The sequence below is a fragment of the Channa argus genome, chromosome 14, assembly GCF_033026475.1.
Source record: "Channa argus isolate prfri chromosome 14, Channa argus male v1.0, whole genome shotgun sequence".
NCBI lineage: Eukaryota > Metazoa > Chordata > Actinopteri > Anabantiformes > Channidae > Channa > Channa argus.
In genome coordinates this window covers 885,731-911,565 of record NC_090210.1, presented here as the reverse complement: position 1 = coordinate 911,565, position 25,835 = coordinate 885,731, and the positions used below count along the sequence as shown (strand labels likewise).

The following is a 25,835-nucleotide window of genomic DNA, read 5'->3' as shown; positions in this document are numbered from 1 at the left end:
GAAAAAGCATCCGGCATAAAAACACATGCCAAATCAAAGTGTGGAACATGTTCCGCTAAATGAACAAGTCGAAAGCCGTTAATTTGTATGAAGATGTAACAGCATAGTCTACCTGGTAGCTTACTTAAAGCGTACTGCACTAATCTATTATGTCAGGTGGAAACATCTTTGTGCTAGAACTTGTATTTATCTTTGTTTGGTTGAAGTCAAATGAAAACAACATGCTCTGCTCAGGGTCTTGTTGGTGTGAGAGAGGAAGAGGAAAAAGAGGCATGCGAGGGGAGAGGATGAAGGGTGAAAGGGGAGAGGACTGTTGGGACTATTTGGATTTAGCTCTTGTGGCATGATAAAAAGGCATGTTATGAACATGTAACCTTGTTGGCATCGATTATGCTTCATGCCTAAGCAGCGTTAATTGGAGAAGACCTCTCAGCACAGAGCTCATACATCAATGCTAAATAGATTATTAGCTCATACATGTATAGACATTTCACTCTTTTTCTCCCCTCTTCTGCAGTGCAGTGAATACTGTGCAGCATCTGAGTAAGTACTGTAAGTTTAGTAATGACATAAAAGGGCCTCTAAAGTATAGAATTAATGCAAATCTAAATAAGTGTAAATGATTGTTACCAAAGATGGTGCCCTTGAATATGCATAATCTCGTAAGTTAATAAGAGTTTTACATGAAAAAAATGTCACTCTTTAAATCTGTTTTGTAAATTTTACTTGACTGTTATATTGAAGAAAAACATGCAATATGAGTGACATATTGCTTTTTTCCACAGAATGAACAATGGTTTGTTAAAATGAGGCTTGTGGTTTCAGGGTTTTGGTTAGAAGACAAAGCTCACATATTTTAATCATTCTTGTTCCCAAAATGAGTGTCTGTACTAGACTTCTTTCAAATTAGTCTGAACCAGCAGCCTCATGTACACAAACCCATTTTTAAACATCATTTGATCTGTCAGTATTGATTGATCTCTGAGGATTGATTGTTGGTTTGTAGTAATATAACATATGTTATGAATGCATAAGTGCCTTTCATGTTTTCAGTAACTGACTTCAAAATCTTTTCTATTTTGTTTTTAGGATTATAGGTTTTCTGCTTGTGTATCTTATAAATGCTGCATTATGCACAGCACATCTCCTGAAACCATTATTTCTGCACATATTGCTTTGATACATGTACAGTGTTGCTTTGAAGCTAAAAGCTGTTTCCCTGTCCCTCTCTCCCTTCATCCCTCGCTTTCATCATCTTTTTTTTTTTTTTTTATCCAACGCCTTTTTATCTTTTATCTTCTTCATGCTAACTCTTTTCTCTTTGCTTCTTCTCTTAGTGGGGCGTTTGTTGATCGAGTTCAGCTCCCAGATGACAATGGAACGAGTGCAAAAAGAAAATCCCAATGTGACGGAGGGAGGTCGCTACAACCCTCCTGACTGTCAGCCCAGGTGGAAGGTAATTGCAGAATTAATCATCTGTCTGTATTTCATGTTTCAAAAGAAATGTTATATTCAGTACACAAGATTATTAAAGCCTATTTCTGCTGGTAACTTTATTTCCAACTTACTCCCACCTGGCCCTGCAAAGCTCATAAACTATGCTGATTCTATCTTCTTAGCTATGACCTCTTCTCTACTTGTACAAAACAACACACATTCTGTAAGTGATATTAGCTGACTTACCTCGACAGGCCACCTCTGTGGTTGTTTTGCTGTGAAATCACATGCAATTATGTAATTTCTGTGAGGTCCCAAGATCCTGCAATCACCACTCTGAAATTATTTAGCATAAACTCCAAATGTGCAGTTTTGGCCCTTGACTGGATCTACTGTATGTAATTTTGGATTAAAATTACAAAACAATGTTTAAATCTGTCTTTATGTCTGTGATCTACATTTTTTTGTGATGCATGGGTGAATCCTCTTTTAATTTCGAAAGAAGGTTCTGTTTTGAACCTATTTTGTCTTGTTTGCAGTTTATATTTCTTAAGTCATCTTATTCAGTTGGCCACATTTACCTACATTGTGATCATGATAGTCAACTGTATGTAAGACCTCACCTTTGTGTTGCTCCTCCAGCGTTCTAAAACCCTAAAATCTTGTTTACTAGAAAGGAAAAAAAAAAAACGAAAGGTGGTCATTTGCTTTGTTCTTATTCTGAAAAAATTAAATGAATAGAATCTGTTTTTATCTAAATTAAAAAGAAATTATGCATTGTTATGCAGTTGATGGAGAAGAGTCATGCAGATGGATGGATAGATGAGAATACTTGGAACAGTGAAAATTTGTAGTAATTGCTCTCACTGTTCTTACTTAGGTGGCGATCATCATCCCATTTCGTCACAGAGAAAACCACCTTAAGTACTGGCTCCACTACCTCCATCCTATCCTCAGACGGCAGAAGATTGATTATGGTATCTACATCATCAACCAGGTAGGTTGACTGGGGTTCTGAAAGCTGATATTCATAACACCCACATCTGGCCTACAGATAATGAATATTTCCACAATCACCTTATTGTGGCTTATAAAGACCTTTATTTTATGATATACAGTGTTATAGGTCTGAGCCCTGTTCTTTGTACATGGATTAAAAGGTTAGCTGGATAATGTTGCTGTAGTTTTGATACAATCCAGAATCTGCTGGTTTGATTAAAACATCAATTATTACTCATTTAGTCTGAACAGTGCAGTCGCAACAGGATACCATAGAGAAATCAAAAGAATATTTTCAGAAACTGTCTTGGCTGCATTTAAACTGAAAAATGTCATCTTAAATTAAGTACAGAACACTGTAAGGCAAAAGGCTTTTACTACAGTATATGTTTATGCTGAGGTTAAGTTATGCAGCTGGCCAACACTCACCGGGAGAAACTAAGTTGGGGTTCAGTGTGTTGCTCAAAGACACTTTAACATGTGACCGGAGGAGCTGGGGATTGAACCTTCCTGCGCCACAGTCGCCCCAAAGGCAATTTTAAACTACTTAAAACCTTTACAAGTTCATGATAATTTGTGACATTGTCTTTCACTACACTCAGTTCAGCAGAGACACAAGCAACTTGATTTTCTATGCAATGTTGTGGGATGAAGTGGACGAGAGTGCGTCTTCTTCTACATTATGACATTATGGGTAATTAAGTCTTCTTTAAATCTTTCTCCCCTCTGTGGGCCTTCTGCATTGCCCCACTCCATGAAACATACATGCTCTGCTGTGCCCTGCTCTTTATTTGGCAAAGTACCAGTGTTTTACTCTCTTTAGCATCTCTGCTGACTCTGCCTCAACTCTTCAAATGTAAGGTTGTTAGCAAAGGTACAGTTGCTGAGAGTTGTTGCAATAGGCACAATATTCAAAACATTTTAAACCTAACATTGCTTTTGCTATTCTTTTTGCTTCAAGAATGTAATTGCTTATTTTAGAACTGAAATTTCCATAACTGCCACAAAGTTTAGATTTTAAAAAAAATGTGTGATCATTATCATCTTGAGGCAGAATAGCTTGATAAGAGGTCACAGCATTTGAGTTACATTCATCCCCTTTGTTTTCTACTTCCTGCAAGCTGAATATTGGAGGCTTAAATGTAACATGAAGAACAAAAATATTTATTTTTACAACTTATTTACATGGTGGGGGAAGAACAAGAGTTTTAATAAAAGAAAATTGAGTACTGAAGTAAAACAAATTAAGCTCCATCCCTCCATTATCTATATACTCCAGATGTCCTTCAGGGTTGTAGAAATGCCTGGAGCCGTTTGAAGCTGTCATTATGTGAGAGGTGGGATAGGGCAGGGATAGACAGGGCTGAAACAGACACAGACAACAAATAACACCTTCAGGTAATTTAGGGTCAACCAATTAACCTAGCTGCTTATCTTTGGACTGTGGGAGGAAACTGGAGTATGAGTAGGAAAACTGTATGAACTGTGTGGGAACCAATCTGTGTGATTCTTGACATGTCTTACAGGCAGAGTGAGAACACGGAAACTCCCCAAATATAGGCCATGACCCTCTAGGGTGGCCGTGAGGCAAGAAAGCTATGCCTCCTTACAATAATATAACAAGAACAAATAAACATAACACAAAATATTAAACATTCATATTAGAGAAATAAAACTTAGGGCCTAATTTCGTTTTGATTCTTTCTACTTTGGTGTAATCTGTTTCCACAGAACATTCTTCAGAACATCAGTTGCAGCAACAGTGCATAAACCCTGTGGCAGACATGGATTGAGCGCCTTGCTCAACAACAGTTTTGCAGTTGAGAGCATTGACATGAAGGTTAAGTGAGCTAAAGGGCAGACTGTAAATCCTGCATCACACTTCTACCAACAAAAGTCCTTGTGTGATGTTGCATAACATAATATGGTATCACTGACAGCTCCTGTTTCATCTTCAGCTCTTTCACTCACACTTCAACAGGCAGTGATCCACCTTCTCTCTGTAATTATCAGTAAATCTACCAAGTTATACTCCACTCTGTGATTTAGAAGTTCAGGGAGGGCTTTGTTTGACATTTAATACATGGGACATGGGAATAACCATGTATTTTCGATAAATGTGGATACATACAATATGCAAATGTAGTTTCACCCTCATTACAAGTGAAAATGACGCAGTTGGTCCTTCTTTACTTTTACAGATTGTTTCCAAAGGGTGAAACACCAATTTATATAAGATCATTTTGAGCTTCGCTGAGCTTCGCTGATCTATAAAGTGTATAAAATGTTTACCTTTAATTAAGAGTACTTTTTAAATTGAACAATACACTTAGGTACAGCAGTTTGAAGTCATTACAGTTTGAAAAGTTAATTATAAGTTGATCATAACTTTGTTTATAGAAGTTAATTGGATGTGGCCCAATTAAAAAATAATAATAATAATAATTGTGCCTTCAAACTTCACCTTGGATACTCCAGACATGCTGACAAGTCTCAAACAGACATTGATGCAGATAAATGCAAACACAGAGGATGGACAGGTGCGATTATGATGACAAAGAAGTCCTGATGTGTGCTGACACAATGGATGTTTAAACCCTTGCACACAGTGTCACTTACTGAGAGGACAGTGGAGAGCACTATTCTATAATGGGTGTGTGAACAAAACACGTATATTACATGTCTGTTGGTTTTTATCTAATGCACATAATTAGTGGATCCTCTCAAATATCAGTATTTATCTAAAAAAATCCAATGGTGGAGATTGTAGTAAGCTTTTATTTTTGTATAGTGGTTACGCTATAATTTTCCTCAATCAGATACTTTACTGTCTCTGTTAATTTTTGCTAACAAAAGAAAAGAGGGCATGGAGATTCATATTTGTTAACCAATATTATAGAGGTTAGCTTACAAAATGTTCCCAGGTTTTTTTTGTTTTTGTTTTTTTCATTTTTTTTTTCGGTAAACTATGATCTGTAACTAACTATATCCCTCTGACCTTGTAATGCCTCAATTAGATATTTTTTAGCAGCTACAATCTTGCTCTAAAAAGTGGTGTTTCTGCAGTCGAGGTAAGATGAGTGGGTGTTGCAGAGGGATCATGCAGAAGGTGATATAGCAACCTTGCTGTTCTGCCCTGCTGCTCTTAGTTGTTGAAAATTTGGGCCAATGTTTGTTTGTTGGCTCTTCATGTAAACTGGAGGAAGCCCACAGCGAGAGAAGTGAGAGGGACAAAGCAAAGAGAAAAAACAGGTAAGAAAGTGAGCGTGAGGCAGGGAGTTGAGTGACAGAAGTGATAAAGAAAGGAAGTACCACCTGCTGTTATGGTTTTAAGGGAGCTTAAGGTTGATCCAAGCTGGATATCATTATTGATTTATCCCACCTAATACTCTGCAGCAGTAGGTGAGGTCTGTAAGCCCCATTATATTACCAATATAATGCATTAATTCGGCAGTACAATGACACCCTGACTAACATGTTATTGACATATTATGACAGTAAATTTTTGTTTCTTATTTATAAATGTGCAAGCACCATTGTTGCTTGCACCATATTTGTGTAGCTGGTCAAACCAGAGCTGAACAAAGGCTGATTATCACCTGATCAATTAACATTCAGGCTCTTGGCCAATCTGTGTGATTCTTGACATGTCTTGCAGTTATAACTGTGCTTGTTTTAAAATGCTAAAGCAATATTTTATATCAGTCACAACCATGTCAAGGAACTGACCATTTAAATAGTGTGTGGAAAAATCTGTACTGTTTCAAGAAGCTCTCAGTGACCCATTTCATGCTGTGAGAGATGACCCTCCATACTTTAGCATGAAAAGTTGGTAAATCAACCAGATGAGGAGGAAATTATGCTGCTATGACACCACTTGTACATGCACGTGTGTAACAGTGAGAAAGTGTAATGATATTTTACTCCTAAAATTACAAGAATAGAGGTATAGTTTGAACTTGTTTTAAAGTTCTTGAAGATATAGTATGTAATATTTTGTTTAAAATATGTATTTACTAGAATTAGGCTCTAGAACAAACGGTATATTTGTTTAGAGGGATTTCGATATTCACTTCTACTACAATTCTTTTGAGTGAGGTCTGCTCTTTTGAACACTGAGAATGTTGGGTGTTTAATGCATATATTTGTGTCAATATTATATTTAATAGAGGCATGAATTAATAAAATATTAAATGATAAAATAACCATAAAAGTGATCTCTCACTTTGTCTCTGTGTGCGATAGATGGGAAATATTTATAGTGTGTAATGGTCCCTCAAACTCCAAAATTACACCCATGTGTTCTACCTTCACTCAGGTCCAGGGTGTTGTGATATTTTGACAGCAGCCCTTTTCACACTTTTTCTTTTGCTGTGAGCCAAACAGCCAAACTTGGCCACCTCGTTTTCAGAGAACTGAGAACAGCTGTATGAAACCTTCTAAAAATCTTGACAAGCTTGGAAATGTCATTCTGATTGAAACACATAGGTTCCTCCACCTTCCCTCTCCCACCATCTACGGTACAGTACCTCCAGTCTCACACTAAAGCTTTACTGGTGATTGAATAGATTTAGATAGAATAGGAGGTTAATGGCTCCTTGAAAATCAGCAAATATTGTTTGCACTTGTCTGGACGGGAATTGCAGTTGCCCATGAGTTCAGGGCCACAGTGGATCATTGTCCACATGTTGATTTGACACAGGCTTGGACGGCCCTGCACAGCTGGGGATGGGAATGTTGGAGGTTCAGTTTCTTGCCCAGAGGGGCTCAGTGTCTACTTCGACATATAGCCGGGAACATGGATCGAACCACTGACCCTGTGAATGAATACCTTTACCAACTGAGCTATTGGCAAGTTCAAAGATGTCAGATTTTGACAGAATGTGCATTTTATTTTGAAGATGTGGTGGTTTGATGGGCAGTGGCCCTGGGTTTGAGGTATTTCTTTAATTTACAGTGTCAACTTTTGAGAAGATCTTCAGTGATTCAGTGAGGTGATTTCAGTACAGACAGACAGCAGAAATTACCCAGCAATAGAAAAGCTAATGCGTCTGCAGTTCCACTTCAGGTACTGGCAACAAAATGAAATACAATTTAAGAAGGCAGCTTTGAGTAGTGGTAAGATCCCAAAACACTGCACAGATTGTATAAAGGTCTAGGGAAAGATTTTAGAACTCTAGAAAGTTGTCACCTCAAAATGTCTGTCCTCTGTTGTGAGGACTCAAGAATGTTGATGTATTTGTTTGGCTAATGAAGCCCCTTTGCTGAATGATGTAAAACTGCTGGATTTAGCTTTTTTGGAGATGACCCTCAGTTTTATTTCTTAGGGCCCCACTGCTTCAGAACATTAGCCTGATTTAAATTATTGAATAGATTGTTGCTAAAGAAACAAGCGTTCAGCCCTTACTACAGTGTGTAATTGTGCTACTGTATCTCTGTGTGGCTTCGCATCCTGCACTTCCCTTTTCCTCTTGTTTTTTTTTTTTTTCTATTTCTATTTGTTTTTTTCTATTTCCATTGCCTGTCTACATTGTTCCATACAGTTCTTTCTCTACACACACCATATCTCTTTTCTGTCCTCCCTCATCTTTCACCTCTCTCTCCGCTGCCTGGCATCTCTCCAAAAGAGAGTGAGGTGGCCACTGATAACTCAGGGGAATGGATGTTTTTGTGTGTGTGTGTGTGTGTGTGTTGGGGGGGGGAACCTTTCTGGCCACACAGAGATGAAAACTATAATTTGAACTCATAAAGCTACAGTACAATTCGGAGAACCGTTTTCTAAGTCTAAGAAATTTCCACTCTGTTCAGGGTCATGGGACCCTAAAGCCTACACACACCCTCATGAATGTACAGCACATCATCAGTGTTTTTCAATTATCATCTCAATTAATTTCTATTACTTCTTATTTAACATTAATGTCTCCAAGCCATTAAATTGAATGTTCTGATAAAGATTAAGTTATAAAGGGCTATTCAGTATGAATTAATCATAAGCAGATCATTAGCAGATCTTCTCAAACTCTTTAAAATATACCAAACACTGGAGATGTTTTTGCACTTTAATGGCAAATTGAATACTGGTCTTTTGTTGCATTGAGATGATTGATTAATCTTTTGGCAAACTTCACATAATTTAAGAAATTGCATGATTCAGTAATCGGTGCTTAAGGCAAAAACTCAAACAGCATTAATACTCATGTACTGTGGGTTTTCAAACACAGAAACCTGCAACATTTTTACTTAAAGCTAAATGACATAACCTACCTTGCTATAAAAATTAAATACAAAAATTGTTTTACTCGTTTAGCCTCTAATATCTCAAAATCAGATTTTTTTTTTCGATATGAAGTTGTCCTATCAAGGTTCCCATTCACCATGGGCAGAAAAAAATCTAATGGTAATAAAAACAAAAATCAGCAAGAAACATTGAAGTTAATTCAAGTATAATATTGCCTCAGCTTGCCTTACAGCCTTCCCCTTTCCCCTAGCAAGCACTGCCATGTACAGTACATTTCTTTGAAAGACCTTAATTCGTGGTAAATATGCACAGGGGAGAGGAAGGTCACAAGCTGTTAGTCTGCTCAGTGAGATACTGTACTGTACCACCATTTTATTATCCACCGTCATATGTATGACCTTTAAAACTTTACAGGAGGGAGGGCAGCTTATGTTGGAGTTTAATTATAAACTCACCTGGGGTCACATCATATCACGCATGCATGCATAATGTCAACGATGTGTGGACCTATGTAAGCTAATAGATGACGAAGAAAAGCAGCACAAAAGAGAGAAAAGGACAGTCAAATGAAACTTATGAAACATGCTTTCAATCAAGCCCATAAACTGTATTAAATGTGATACCCGACTGCATTTTAGTTTTAAACCTCTGCCCAATAGTGAAATCCATAGATTTTGAACTCTTCTTTTACTTTTGGCTGTTCCCTTTCAGGGGTTGCCACAGCGAACTACTAAAAAGATTAACTAATTCACCGTAACCCCTCTTATGATCAAACTAATTGCTCTAAATTGAAAACAAAGATATTAAATCAAATCTATTATAATACACTGTAGCAATCATTCTACAGGTTTAAAAAGGGTTTTAACTTTGTTTTGACCACATTTCTGTAGGATTGGTTTTCGTTATAAATCCATAGTTAAGGCTAACTAGTGTTAATTAAAGGTTTCAGAGGCAACTGCAGCTGTAAAAAATCTTAACTCCAATATACTATTTAACTAGGAAAGAGTAAACATAATTGATTAAAATCTGTATTTATTTGAACTGTAGTTTAGTTTGTGCACAGTTTAGACAGTACTTAACAGATGATAATTATATTTGACCCATGTGGGGCAAATGTCCATATTGCATATACCTACAGAGGTCTGTCCTGTGTAAAGCCTGCGCAAACCCAATGTGCATAAAATAAAATATTATTAATTATTATTATTATAAATAATGCAAAATAAAATCAAATCAACTACATTACAAAAGAGATAGCAAATCAATCTAAGTGGGACCTGTGAACTGACCCTAACACAGAGCTACAACACAAACAATACAGTTGCAAAGCTAGGCCTTCCTCAGATGGTCAGTGGTACAGTATGTGTCTAATCTGTTGAACCGATTATAGTGGAACAGGACCTGGACTAGCTCTTTTTGTATATACAGTAGCAAGTGGCATATTTTTATTTTGGGTTTATATTTTAATGGTAATCACACACTTAAATTTTAACTTTAATTATGAAGCGAATATTGTGAATTAAATCATTTTGCAAATAAAACCATTCCATCATTATTTGTAAGATTTAGGCACAAAAAACAACATTACAAGAGCTTGTGCCATAGTGATTACAATAATAAAACCATGGTTAAGGTTGGTCATGGATCAAGGAAACAACACTGATTGCCTGAGGGAAATGGCGACAGTCCCCCATGTGAAAGTCCTACATTTTGTTGACCCATGCATTTACACGGACCTTCTGTCGCTGTACTTAAGTTCTCCTCCGCTGCTTCTGTCATAAGAGCTACAGCCACTACGATCTTCTACGACAATGAAACTTAATAAGATCTTTGTATAAATTACCTCTGTTGTCTATTTTGTGTAGCATTACCTGACAAACATTGATATTCCAAGCATAGAAATAAACCTTTCGGAAGTTAGATTTGAACTGAGATGTGTGTCAGTGATCTTAAATGGGGTTGCAATGCTCATCTTAACTTATAAACTTACTGTAGATATTTTCTATGATTAACTATGGCAAGGCAGCACATATCCACACTGCCTTTTAAAGCAATGCTCAGTTACTTACTGTAGAACATAGAGTAGTTAGAGTTGGAGGGTTTTGGAAGACAAACACCCTTTTTAGTTCATTGTACTTTCTCTGAGAAATGGCTTAGTCATCAGTCTGGTATTGTTTGGGATTTCTTCAGCTATGGTTGGGTGTAATTTTCTATGCCCATTTCTGAACATACTGCAACACGGGGAGTCAGATGGTTGATAAACACATTTCTTATGGCCTTCTGATCACATTCCAAGGCTCCAACTCGACTGGGACCAATGCTCTAATTTTCTACATGGAGCTTAATAGCATGGAGTTCCTCAACAACAACTTAACACGTGTAAAACTGGCTGGAAAACATGGGGACAACTGAACCTAATGACATGGTTGTGAATTATTAATTGAATCACATTTGTTGGATTTACATATCCAAGTTCAAGGCACAGATATGTAAAGCTGACTGTCAGGGAGAGAAAAGAATGTGTCTTTCATATTTTCAAAAAACTTTTTATTGAAAGTTTATAGAAGTTTTTCAGTCAGAGCTTTTGTATTGATAATTTACAAAATGTAATTCCAAACCAGTTATTTCTGTTGTTTTCCAGAATATGCACTGCTAATTACTAAAACAAATCATAAAAGTTCTTGTTCGTGCAGGTTTGCGGTTTGCAGAATGAGAAGCTTCTACCTCTTTTACCTCTGTTAGTGCTGGACTGGAAATTTGGACCAGATTATTTAAAGGTAATACTGACATTTATGTTAAAATAGCCTTTAGTCAAATGGCCTTCAGTAACTCAGTGGTGCACAAAAAAATCCAGTAGCACTGAAGCATCTTTTTTGTGTTTTTAAAAAAGGGAATGCAGTCTTGGTGCTAGGATAAAAGCTTGATACCAAGAATAGCAAAATAACATTTTGGTGAAAGTGTAAGCCCATGTTGTAGTGAAAGCGTTTGGATTTTAAGGGGTTTTTGGATTTTCACTCACACAGCTGATGTTCTTTCTGAGGCAACTTTTACCAATTTAAACTAAAGTTTCTGGGTATCATTACATGAAGGGAACATATGTTAAAGGAAGTGTTTAGCTGTTTGTTGGGAAGATATCCCTAAAACATTGTTTCATATTTTTCTAGAAAATTGGCTAAACAGGTAGTTTATTTAAAGCCAGAGTGAGACTCTGGCACACCACTTGCCTGTATGTCTATTTTGTTTAATGTAAACTGTAGTTTATTATTTTAATCACTATTATTAGTATTTTACTAAATCCAAATCACTTTATAATACATTCTGGATTGATTTATAATTATTGTGTCATGCATTTTCAAATGCCCATCCCACATTTGCAAAAATCAGATCCTGTCTCCTATAAAATGTATACTCCCATAACTATAGAAACAATATGTCTTTTTCCCAGGGTTCAGACATAAATTAGCACCTTTAAAAGTAAATGGTAAATGTTCTGCACTTATATAACGCTTTTCTACCTATTGGCACTCAAAGCGCTTTACACTGCTTCTTATTCACCCATTCACACTCACAATCACACACACATTCATACACCGATGGGGGAGCTGCACACTCACCGGGAGCAACTAAGTTGGGGTTCAGTGTCTTGCTCAAGGACACTTTGACATGTGACCGGAGGAGCCGGGGATTGAACCAACAACTGTGAGATTGGTGGACAACCGCTCTACCTTCCTCCACCACAGTCCACCCCAAAGTAGCATAGTTAAGTAGCAATTCCACCTTTTTGTTTTCTTTTTTTTTATCAAAACTTCAAAATAGTATTGAGACATTTTCATACATGACATCAAAATTTGAATTCTTACAGTAAATCCTTATATCTTGGACATAAAAGAAGAAAGAGAAACGCACCAACTTCCAGAGACAATGGGAGTGTACTGGTTTATGACTGGGCAACTAAATACCTTGTAAAGTTTAATCACAAATGCTATATATATTCTGAGGCACATTCACAATATGTAAAAGTTAAAGTAAAATATTGAGAACCTCTGTCATTTTATGAATAATCTGTATATGTTCTCTGAATGTTTCTCCTTTATTCATTTCTCATTTAGTACATCCTGTAACTTCTTTCCTAGTCTTTTCATTCTACCCTGCATGGGTAACAGTTGCTTCCAACACAATGTCATCCACCGGGTCTGTAAACTGGTGCTGACAGCAGGAGTTACTGAGTTTACTGAGAAAAACCCCAGGAAAATTTCACCCACCAATTGCAACTGCCAGCCAAAACAATCCCATCCTCTCGTGGGGAGTCATAGCTAAAGAAGAAAAGATTAGTCGGTCCAGAATGGATCATCTCAAATTGATCAGATCAGAAGGGGGCACTCCCCTCCCAACAGCATATCAGTCCAAGACAGAGGAGATGTGCCCACCTGTCAAGGACAAAAATATATCCCCATCTGAGATTAAACTCTCACGCAGGTTGATTATCTGTCCATGAGTAAAGGTGAAGCTCACACAGCAACATGTGGTGCTGCCAACATGCAGGATGGCTTTGCCTATGCCTTCTTCCATCTGCGAGGGTTGGACACAGCGTCATCAACACCTGCACAATATAACACAGTCAAACACCACCAGCCTGCAGAAATTGGTTTGTGTTAAGAAACTGATGGAAAGATGTTGATTTAAACCTGTACTCATTCCTTATTTTTGTCTCCGCACACAATGATGAGCCAATGAGAGCTAATTTATTATTGCTGTTAAAGCAGAGCAATATTTAAGGAGCAGTGTGGCTGACCAGAAATATTTATTTTGTTTTTGAAATAAGTAACAATGATGATGACTTTTTTTTTTGGCTTAATCTTCTAACACAGTAATGTGCTTTTAAAAAAGCATTTAATAAGTCTCTGACCTCTCAGAGAAGACCCCCATTTTCATAAAAGTGCTTGTTGTTGTGCCGTATAGCTCCTGTGAGTGGTTTTCTCTCAAAAGCCCGTCAATTCTGAACACTGTTGATTATTTGAAGTCACTTATTTTCAGGCATATAAAATGGAAATTTAGAAAAAGAACATTTTTATATTGTTTTTTGAAGAATTTTGCTGTCATATTGATTATAACAGTTTCATAGATTCATTTAATCGTAAAACTGTTTATAATAATTTCAACAATTTGCTTATTAATTAGCTCTTAACTGCCATTACAGAATCAAGTTTAAATGACATCATCACAATATATTTATATATTTTTGACTAAGGTTGTGTGTCAAGTTATTTGGTATAAATAGTTATTCCCAGAACACACCTCTTCTCCCTGAAACAATTTTAGCTTTCAGTTAAGTATCTTTAATTTGAAACTTTCTTATAGTATAAACTTGGAGCTTGTTTTAAGTTTATTGATGGTTTTAAACCATCCAAACATCTTTAAAGAGTTGCTGTCCTTGTTCTGGTTCTGCCTCCCTGGGTAAAAACATCATTGCCAATTAATTTATTATCCTTCACACCAAATCAGCCATCTTGATTCTCTCTCATCTTTGCTTTTTTTGATGATGTGCCAAATGTAAAGGTTGATTGTCATCATCTCCATCAATAAATAAAAGCATCCTAATAGCAGGATGCAATGTGGTGATGGTATACAGTTTAAGAAAAACATCCAGATTTCTCTGAGCATGTAAGAAATGGAAAATCTGTTAAAATGACTGCTTAGGAAGTGTTTAAACTGTAGTGGGTGTGTTTTGATATGAGTAGTGTAAGTCTGCATACTTATTGACTGCATTAAGATACTTCAAAGAGACGTGAGTGCAATCAAATGAACTAAACATGTTGATACAGTACAACATATTAAGTGGAGGAGGATTATGGTACAATTAGTGTACTGGAAAATAAATATTGCTGTCAGAAACCAGTATAGTTTTAAGACTGATGATTCATGCTGTCTGTTATTATCAAACTGCAAACTGCAACGGTGGACATCTCTGCTTATGTTATGCGTTAAATAAATTTTAAGTTTGTTTTGTGAGTTAAAATATCTGCATGAAAGACGATAGAAGTAGAATCAGATGTTTTTCCAAGTTTTTCCTGCAGTTCCAAGGCTTATGTCAGGTATAAAAATAAAGATGCCAAGGGGGAAAATATTATGAATAAAAGTTAATGAAATTTTTTTTTACTGCCGCCAACAATATTTGTCTAAGTCTCTGTCTCTGCTTCCTCTCTTTGATTTATTACTAGAAAAACAGTTTGAATTTGTGATGATGGTATTTCTAACAGCAAACTGTTCTAAGCACCAAAGCATGGCACATTCTGTTCTGTTAAGGCTCTAAAGCTGATGTAGGTTTGTATCAAAGAGAATAAAAGGGCACCTGGTGACCAGGGAGGTTAAGGCACTGACTGCAACACACTGTATCTGTGCTAAAGTTATTCAACTGATCTTTTAGGGTGTGAAGCTTTGGTTTTACCTTGATCTAGTTGGTTGAGCCGAGAATTATGGTCCAACAACAATTTACAGCTAATACAGTTCACCTCGCAGGGTATGAAGTGAATAAAGATGACTTAGAGCAACCTTGTGTCCGTATAAGTTACCAAAATGGCCAAAAAAGTACAGTTGGCTGGTGGAAAACAACTGTGATAAATTTAAATATTCAACTAAGTCTGTACTGTGTAGAAAACTTTATCATTCAGCATCTATGCACCATATGTCATAAGCAATTCTTAGCTAAGCAGTTTCTCCAGCTTGGGCTCCATTCAAACTACATTTGTGACCTTTTTGGTCTTCCATAGACATTGAGTTAATATATGGCACATAATTCACTTAAAAGAGATAACATACAATTTTAGATACAATTTATCTACAATGATGCAGAGCAACCATACTGTTGACCCCACGGGTACATGGCTGTGAATAATATTTAGTAGCATAAACCTCTCAGCAGATCACATTGTGAAAGTCTTTCAGAGTTGTATTTGAATTATGACTTACTGCAAATTCTTTAATTAGAGCTGATTTTTCATACCACATTACACTGCAGCCATGGTACCAAAAGCCTTGACAATCCCAATGATTTCCATGTATCTCCCATCCACCAACATTCTAATTAATAAACCATTGATTAGACCCTGATACTTGTCCTTATACCCTTATAATTCACCCACAACAGTGTTAGCCCAAAATTAGCACAGCCAAGTTTGAAAGAAAAAACTAAAATGGAAGGAACATATTAAAAAAGGGGAAAATAATACTTTTTTTATGTGTTAGTTTATTCACAGTTGTGATTCCCTGATGATTTCTCATTGTTGGATCACCCTCCCCCCAGAACAATAAGGACAGAATCCCACAAGATGATGAACAAAGACCTAAAATCTTACATATCTCCCTATCTTACAGCAATAAGGATTAATTTTAGATAAAAAGTGCATTAAATAACAGAGTCTATTGTGTACAGGGTCACGTTGGTGTTGTGAAGCATCAAACCAGCAGACAGCACAAAAAGTTAGCAGCAGACTAGCTGATTTTGTAGAAGCTAAAGAAACAGGCGTTTTTCAGAGTAAAGACTGAAGAGCTGAAAAGAGATTTTACATTTTTCAAGCAGCTAGAGACACAAACAACTTAATTTTGCATCTGATTGAAAGGATATTTTGAGTTTCTACAAGCTCATGTGCATGTCAGGTCAGGTCTTGGGTATGTTTCTGCTTCCTATCAAGTCTGGGAAGAGTTTCCTGAGACGCGTTGACAAAAAATAAGTACAAGCCATCTCCTCTCCGCTCAGTGTTAATGTCTTGAACTGTGTGGACTTCTAAAACCAGACAACTGAACATAAATGCTGTGATTTGTGAGGTTTTTTTGTGGCTACAACATAGTATGTGTTGAGCTTTCACTCCCAGAAATGAAGTGTCAGTAAAAGAATCGTGATAACATTATTAGCTTGTCTTATTGCTGTCTATTAGTCTATATACTAGTGAAATGTTTCCGGATTCATTCATTGCGACGGGGAATTACTCATTCTTCATTTGCTTGAGTTTAAACACACACACACTCACACACACCCAGGCAATATCTCAAAGTGATGGGGAAATTGGAGAAGTCTCTGTCATTATTAGGGCGAGGCAGATGGTGTCCCATATTGCTCCTGATGGGAAATTGGGAAGGATGAGTCATGTTACTGTATTGAGCTGTAGGTTTGTGGGACATGCAGAACATAACATTTTGTGTGTTTTTGCTTATTATCTGACCTGAAGAGGAGGTGGGAACAGGAGAGTAAGAGAGTCCACAAAGGGTCAAGAGAAGCATAGGATGAGTTTGAAGTAAATTTCAGCTTAGATTTTGGAAAAATAATAATCAAAGCATTGCAAGTATGTTCATAGTTTTAATGTAATTGTTTTGATGCCTTTGCCTTTTTTCTCTGACACTGTAATTTAGTTTTTTCCACTGTTTACTGGCATTTTATAGACCTAACTTTTTATGGCCATCTCATTTTTTTCATGCCAAAATTTCTACCTCAGCCAAAACATTTTCTCCAACATTTGAAACAATTTAGATTTCTTTATTCTGGTTTTTTAGTGCATTTAGTGAAAATGGCCTGGAAACAGCTACACCCAGTACATCCACAATTTATGTATTTTCTACAACAACTGTGTTTTGTTATTTAGCCTATTCTTGCGATTGCTGTTATCAGTTTCTTAAGTTCAAGCTTGTTTATAATAAAACAAGCGGTTGCTACACCGAGTCTGCATTCCCTTTGTAAATATATAACCTATTTTCATTGTGTATACGTTTTATCCTGACTTTTTAGGCCATTTTAAGCTTAATGTTTTGAGTCTGAGGTGCTCAGAGCCTGAAGTCTAAAGCTGCACTATGGGTGGTTTGGAGAAATATAGTTTCCAACTGGGACAGTTTGAGTGTGTGTGTGTGCCCTTGATGCTGGAGAGGTTGAATATGATGATGCACGTGAAGATTATGATGTCTGGGAGAGAGAGAAATTGAGAGACTTGTCTCCCTCTAGAGAGTGCTTCTCTTCAGGTTTTTACAACATCACAGTTGTTTTTGACACATCCAGAGCCCCATATGTTTGCAAATGTGGGTCTGGCACAGCAGGTCAAAGCAACAAACCACAGCAACCATCTGGCCCTTTATTTGTCCAAATGTCAGATGGGTTTGATTCTTTGCCCTTTACCTCCCTGATGCTCTCCTTTGGCATGAGAAGTTGTTCTGTCTGCACATGGCAGGTGGCAGGTTCTGTGTGTGTGTGTGTGTGTGTTTGTGTAGGTCTGTGTGTTTTGTTTTCTGGATGTGTCTGCTTTTTCTCTGAGTTACACATGCTGGCCAACTCCTATAGGGCAGCTCTAACCTTTGCTGTCATTTCTCTTGGCACCTACTCTGTCATTATCATCATCAGTATCTTTTCTGTGTTTTTCTCTCCCCATCTCCTTTTATTCATGTCCATCAGTCTCCTGTTCTGTCTTTCTTTTTTATTTCTCCGATCCATTATTTTTTGCCATCTGTTGCCATATATCAATGCTAGTCTTTCTTTTTGCTCTCTCTAACTTATGCTGTCATATAAGAGTGCTGCTATCCATATAACCATATGAATACTGTATTTCTGGGGATCTGGATGTTTCAGTCTATTTTCTTTGCAGCAGCAAATATATCTAAGAAGCTACAGAACCTACCAATCAAGTAGAAATATCAAAAACTCAAGAGCTTTTAGTAGCAAACATCTCTTAATTGCTACGTGTGCTGTGAGTCTGACTTCACCAGAAGCACCAAAACCACCTGTTATATTAAGGTGGATTTTACAACTACTACAACTATCTGAAAACAGTTAAAGTAAGAGATAAGATATCAGATAAGATATCTGTATTCATGATTAAAATTTGTATTATTCCTGTTGGTCACAGTGGCTGCAGCCCCAGCATCTCACTGCAGCAAACAGGACACAGGCCACTACAGAACAGTAAAACATCTGTAAATATCGACAGTTGTATTCATTCATTTAAGTATTCATTTAACTTTTTCCTCATTTTGTTATGTTACAGCCTTATTCCAAAATAGACCAAATTCAAAGGGCTGTATGGCAGAGTGGCCAGACAGAAACCACTCCTCAGTAAAAGGCACATGATAGGCTGCCTGAAGGACTCTCAGACCATGAGAAACAAAATTCTCTGGTCTGATGCAAAAAACATTGAACTCTTTGGCCTGAATGCCAAGCATCATGTCTGGAGGAAACCAGGCAATGCCCACCGACTGCCAAATACCATCCCTAAAGTAAAGCATGGTGGTGGCAGCATCATGCAGTGCGGGGAAAGATGAATGCAGCAATGTACAGAGACATGCTTGATGAAAACCTGTTCCAGAATACTCTGGACCTCAGCCTGGGATGATGGTTTGTTTTTCAGGACAATGACCCTAAGCACACAGCCAAGATAACAAAGAAGTGGCTGTGGGACAACTCTGTGAATGTCCTTGAGTAGCGCAGCCAGAGCCCAGATTTGAACCCGATTTGAAAATCTCTGGAGAGATCTGAAAATACGTTTTTTCTTTTTAATAAATGTATAGATTAAGATTATAGATTAATAGATTTCAAACAAACTTCTTTTACGTTGTCATTGTGGGGTAATGTTTGTAGAATTCTTAAGGAAAATATTGGATTTTATCCATTTTTAAATAAGGCTGTAACATAACAAAATGTTGAAAAAGTTAAGCACTGTACAGTAGCCAGTACAGTGGGGTGACTGTGGCAGGAAGGTAGAGCGGTTGTCCACCAATCTCGCAGTTGTTGGTTCAATACCCGGCTCCTCCAGTCACATGTCAAAGTGTCCTTGAGCAAGAAACTGAACCCCAACTTAGTTGCTCCCAGTGAGTGTTGGCCAGCTGCATAGCAGCTCCCCCATCGGTGTGTGAGTGTGTGTGTGATTGTGAGTGTGACTGGGTGAATAAGAAGCAGTGTAAAGCACTTTGAGTGCCAAAAGGTAGAAAAGTGCTATATAAGTGCAGAACATTTACCATTTTACCATTTAGCCTTTTCTGTGAAGATTTCAAGCTACTATAACCTTTAATTAGGAACAAAATTGCATTTAATGTACTGTATAGTATGTCATATAGAGGGCAAAATAATTCTGATTTCTTAATCCCATTTTGAACATTCTGTGTGTCAGAACAGTACAATATCATTTCTTCCAACATTTTAATTTAGTGATGATTCCTCCACACAATAACCAGAAAAAATGATTATGGTGGACTGTACTGGAGATTCACTTGTTATTTCCATAAGGACATCTCGGTCTATATATCTGCAATAATAAACGTCTTGCCATGAACTTATTTACTCACATCGAATTACTTGCTTCATTGTTTCAGTGCAGCAGAGAAGCAGCTGTCATGTTGATGTTTGCCCTGATCTTCAGCTATTGACTAGACTGAGCTGGAATAGTAATTGAATTGGCCATCGTGGCTCAGCCTTTTGCTTTAAGTGGGAGCTCCTCTATGTCCAAACCGCCAGAAAGTCATTACAGCAAATTAGTTATTCTGGCCCCTTGCCAGCTCTGTCATACTCATTCCTCTTCAGTCTTTGTGCTGTGTGCCAAGCTTTCATAAAGCAGGAAACACGCTGCTATGAATATGATTGAAGACTGTAAGGTTATGAATTAGGTATACCTAACCCAGTGTGTGCATGGGTGACTGCAGTATCTAATCAAGCTATGATGAGCCTCCTGGTGGTGGAATGAAAAGATCATCTTTTATTAAGAATGGATGGCTGAGCACATCGTCACAAATTTTCATAAGGTAACTAATAAATACAATTGCTCTTCATCTCTTTTCTACATTTTGATTGATCTATGTTACTGTTTTTTTCTATTTTAAAATATTCAGTTTACAGTGATAACTCAACATTTTTTTGCTGGTTTGGGTGAACTATTGCTTCAGGAAATAATGTGAGGAATTTTTACTATTTTCTAGCATATTGTGCACTAATCTATTTTAGAAAAATCCGTGCCAGATGTATTGTTGGAATGAAACCCAACAGCAATAAGAGGAGAACAATTGACATGATAAATTATAATTAACACGCAGAGTAAGAGCAAAAGCTGCCCTTTCATCACCCTGTGTGATAGTTTGGGATTATGACTCAGAAGTATAGGACAGAGGAAAATAATCTTTATTGGTGATAAAAACTGAATGGTTTTAATGGTGGTCTTCAAGTTGGAGAGTATGATTTCACTATAGATGTATCCTGAGCAATAGGGAGGAAGACCGAAGATTGTAGGTGTAGACAACAGAAGATGGAAAGCAAATGTTAAGTTTAGTAGAAGGAACAGTTGAAAGGATCGGGAGCCAGACAAATGGAAGGACTAAGTTAAGAACAGGATTGTGGTGTACCGAAAATGAGTGGCAGGTTGCTGGTGAGTGCTGTTATTTTTATTACATGAATTCAAGGTACAAGTGAATATAATTGTTGCATGGAAAAACAGGTCAGTAGTGGAAGCATACAATTTATCACAGTTCAAATATCCAATGTGTAAGCTCCAGAAATTCATGTAAATTATCATGTATCAGTTCAAGGTCTTATACATGGTTCAAAATCCAAATATTTTCTTTACCCAAACAACAGTCCAATCTTCCAAGGTCATATAAGCAATTCAGCAAATAAGTAGTGTGGACTTATGACACATAATGCATGGGGAAGGAATCCGGGAAGAGTCTGGAGGTATGGGTTACCCATTTATGAGGTAGGTAATAGGCAGATAGCTAAGCAGGCAGGTTAGCAAATTAGCAGGCAGGTTATACACAAACAGGTTTAGCAACAGGCTCAGGCAGATCTCAGGCAGGTGATAGTAGACAGAAAAATAGGTTATCAAGATCCAAACACAATGTAGTGACTGGCTGGAAGGTTCACTGAGGTCATGCAGAGAGACCTGGCAGAGTGTTGTGGCGTGAGGTTAGTATTAATAGGCAGAGGAACAGGTGAAAACAGTCAGGAGTGGTGACGAGTGGTGAAGTTGCCAGAATAAACTCTGGAGTGGGAAATCAGGCAGAGGGACTACAAAATAAAAGACGGGAACAGAAAATGAAGCAGGAGACTGTGACAACCTGGATCAAAGTGGTAAAATGTGCATAGGTTTTAGAATCAGCATCACCTTCCACATTTTTGTTATTTCAGCAGGGCTTAACAGCATGCCCTTTTAATTGTGATGAAAACATAGTAATTTTAAAACGAGTTTTAAAACAAAAAATGCAGGGAATTCAGTGTAATGTGAATTCCTTGCAGTGAGCAGAAATATTGTTGGAAGTTGTGTCTGTTTCCCTAAAAATGTGCAGTTTTGGTAACAGTGTTAGCAAAATTTAAAGATCTTTGCTTTGCTTGGTTTTAAAAATTCTGAAAGCAGACACTTTCAATCACATTCGACGGGTGTGTGTGCACAGGGATTTCTAAGGCTCAGGAAGCCCTTTTGAAAAAGTTTCAAGAGCATATTGGGCTTTTAAGACTGCTGAGAAATCAGCAGCATGAATATTTCTGATGGCAGTGGTATTTATTTATTTATTTTTCAGTTTTATCCTGTTTTATCCTGATCTGGTTATTTATCAATTTCACTGAAGATGTTAACCAGCTCCAGATGGTCCAGTTCTCATCATCAAAGGCTTTGAGAGACAGTTGGAGGCATTTTTATATGTTATTGGAATATGTATCACTGTTGGTATCATTTCACACCTAGAGCCTATTTTGTTTTGAGACCTTTCCCATCACGATTGACTAAAGGTCTTTCTACAGTGACCTTTTTCATGCTCACAAATGGCAGGGATCTGTCAAACCCAATACAGGGAGCATTAGAACCACAGCTTCCTGCTGTCAACCACCGAGCTGCTCCTGTGGAGTAACTAGTAACCTTGATGTAGATGATAAGTGCTTTCCATTCAATTACCCCACCCATATTTTTCCAGGCAATCAATGATGCACACCAGTGGTTTTCCAGTCAGAAGTGTGCTGTTCAAACTGTAACATCTTCGTCCATCTGTGCTGATGTAAAACTTTGCATAGGTAAATATCTTTCTTTTTAAAACTGTACTTTTAAAGCTGTAATCAAATCTTTATTAACAATGGGCAGTTCCCATCAGTTCTATGGTGCATTTTAGTGTCTTTAGGCTAATTTTTGGATTTTACAGCCTTTACTGTTTTGGCTGCATCCATTTTCAGTATGAAATGTTCTAATAAACCCACTGTACAGTGACAGACAACATTAGGGACTAGCTGTTGGACACAGTGGAGCATTTAGCCCTCAAACAACCAGATATTCCCTCCATGTGTCAGTGGAGAATGAAACAAATGAAAAAACAATATAAATATTGGACATTTGTCCAGTGCAGGAAATATGGCTTCTTGTCTGCTTGATGTGTAAATAATTTTTGTTTTCTTTTGCATTTGCCATTTGAACTTGTTTTTAAAAAATGGTTACACTACCCCCATAAAATACTGCAGAATCATGTGTATAGGTTCACAAGACTTCACAACAATAGTAAGTTAATAAGAAAAACTGTGGTACCACATACCACAGTTTGTACTTCACAATTTGTTGGAATCCAGGTCAAAATGTGATTGTATGTGATAATCAACAAATGTTGACATGCAAAAGATCTTTTCTGTTGTAAACAAGAGATTCACTTGATACACGCTGCTTTGTTATCCTGGTTGAATGCACATACCATCAGTGGCTCTGAACAAGATTTTTCATTTTGGACAAGTTTATAAATGTGAATTCCTGCACAAAGATGATTGTTGACACAGTCCTGGCCTATATTTATTTAAAGAGTATCCCCAGGGTAAGTCAGGGTGAGACAGCTTGGAGGAACATTTCTAAATAAATTATGCGAGAAATGCAGAATATTTGTATAAAATAATGACAATAAACTGACAGTAAATGACAGTAAATGACAGTAAACTCATTAACACAAGGCTGAGGTTTACATGCATATGCATGCTACATTTTGTGTGGCCGGAACTGCTCTATTCAAAAATGAATTCTCACCCTGAATGCACTGGAACAAACTGCCCACACAGTTTGCCTCACAAGGGACAGTAAAATTATTGATGTTTAAATATATGACAAATCAACAAATTATATTGTGACAGGGTGAAATGTAAAAAGGGTACTCCAATTTAACAATTTTTTTTCTTTTAACTTTCAAGGATTTTTCTGCTCTATTCATATTTGATCAGGCTGCACTAAATACATCATGCATATACATGTAAACCTCAGCCTTGTGTTAATGAGTTTACTGACAAGTGTGACAAGGATATGTATTGCACAAATATGGCTTCCTTTATTTATTCAAGACCCCTTCCTCTTCCAGCTTTATTCTCAGAAGAAATATCATCAAAAATTCAGTGTGTAGCAATCATCATTACTTTTAAACTCAGATAAAAGTGAAGTCATAGTATTTGGGCCTAAAAATCTCAGAAATACGCTGTCCAACCATAACTTTACTCTAGATAGCATAACCCTGGCGTCAAGTACTACTAATTTAGCAAATTTAGCACTACTCATTAAATCTAGAATAAAATTGGAAACCCTGCTTCTTACATTTAAAGCTCTAAACCGTCAAGCTCCATCATATATAAAAGACTTCATAGTTCTTTATCATCCGAGTAGACCACTTTAATCTCAGAATGCAAGCCTATTTGTGACTCCCAGAGTTTCCAAAGGTAAAATGGGAGGCAGAGCCTTTAGCTATCAAGCTCCTCTCCTGTGGAACCAGCTCCCAGTTCAGACTTGGGAAGCAGACACCTTCTCTACTTTTAAGTCTAGGCTTAAAACCTTCCTCTTTGATAGAACTTATAGTTAGTTATAGTATTCTTTTTTTTATTATTGTAAATTCTTTTGTACCTGACCCTCTGTCCTCTCCTCTCATCCCACAATTGTAACCGCTGTATGACATTAACTTTGTTCATTTTCTCTGGTAGTTATCTTTCTCCTTCTCTGTCTCCCTCTCTCTGTTCCTGGCTTTGGAGCTGTGTGTTTTCCAGTTTGCAGCTACTGGTCCTACCAAGCTGTTGATGTTTTTTTGTTGCTTTTTTCTTTCTCTGTTCCTTTTTCTCTCCACTTTCCACTTACCCCAACCAGTCAAGCAAGATGGCTGCCCACCCTGAGCCTGGTTCTGCTGGAGGTATCTTCCATTAAAGGGAGTTTTTCCTCTCTGTTGCTTAGGGCTTGCTCAAGGGAGAATTGGGTTTTCTCTATACATCTTTATAGTCTTGACTTTATTCTGTAAAGTAACTTGAGATGACTTTGTTGTGCATTGGCACTATATAAATAAAGTTAAATTGAATTGAAATTGATTAGGAAACATGTAGAGCACCATTAGGTCAAGATGCTGGGTGGTTTACACACAGACATCTTATTAAAAGAATAAACAGTGGCCACAATGATGCTTAATAAGGTTAGGAAAACAAAAAGAACACATCAGATTTTCTGCTGTGAGTCAGCTTGACTTTTCATTTTATTACTTACTCTGTCTCTCAAGCTCAGACATGCAAATTGCCAAACATTTTCAAGAAAATGTCACTATCTTCATCTCCAAAAGGCTTTTATTTTGAAGTCACTTTCTGTTCAAGGTCCCTTCCTTCTTGTGTCACTAAAAGGATCTTGGACTCCTTTTCACATCAGGGATGGAGATTCACCACGGCTACATTCCACGCACTCACTATCAAGCCTCCTCTGTATTACGGATCCAAACCACTACATCTTCCCCAGTGGACACTCCTCCCATCATTTCCTATACTCTCTTCAAGTAACTCATCCTTGCTGCATCTTATGGTTCTCTACATGTTTCCTAATCAATTTCAATCTTTGCTGCCAGGACCATATTTCACTCTTCCCCAGATTTGAAACTGTGCACATATTGATTGCACCCTGGAGCACAAAAAAACGGTACTTGTTGGGGAAGATTTTGCAGAAATATGAAAATGTTAAGAGAAAGGCAAAAAAAAAAAAAGAACTTGATATAAATTGTGATTAAGCCATAATAATAAAGGCTTTATGTACTGTAGCTTTATACTCTATGGCCATGTTTTAATTAGGTAGTCGAGTGCTATACAAAAAAGTCAGTCATTTGTTGCACTTGTTCACTTGTTGTGAAGGTTTTTTTTTTAAATAAGCTTTTAGTTCAATGCCTAAAATAAAATCTA

General features: G+C 37.2%; 1 protein-coding gene across 2 annotated transcripts in view; it reads left to right on the top strand.

Moving 5' to 3' along the window:
• b4galt2 (UDP-Gal:betaGlcNAc beta 1,4- galactosyltransferase, polypeptide 2) overlaps window positions 1-25,835 on the top strand; it is a 149,299-nt gene that overhangs the window by 87,483 nt on the left and 35,981 nt on the right. For both annotated transcript variants that reach the window (XM_067475136.1, XM_067475139.1), the window contains exons 3-4: window positions 1,338-1,456; window positions 2,318-2,434. In XM_067475136.1, coding sequence (XP_067331237.1) covers window positions 1,338-1,456; window positions 2,318-2,434 — 236 coding nt within the window. The remainder of the gene's footprint in view (window positions 1-1,337; window positions 1,457-2,317; window positions 2,435-25,835) is intronic.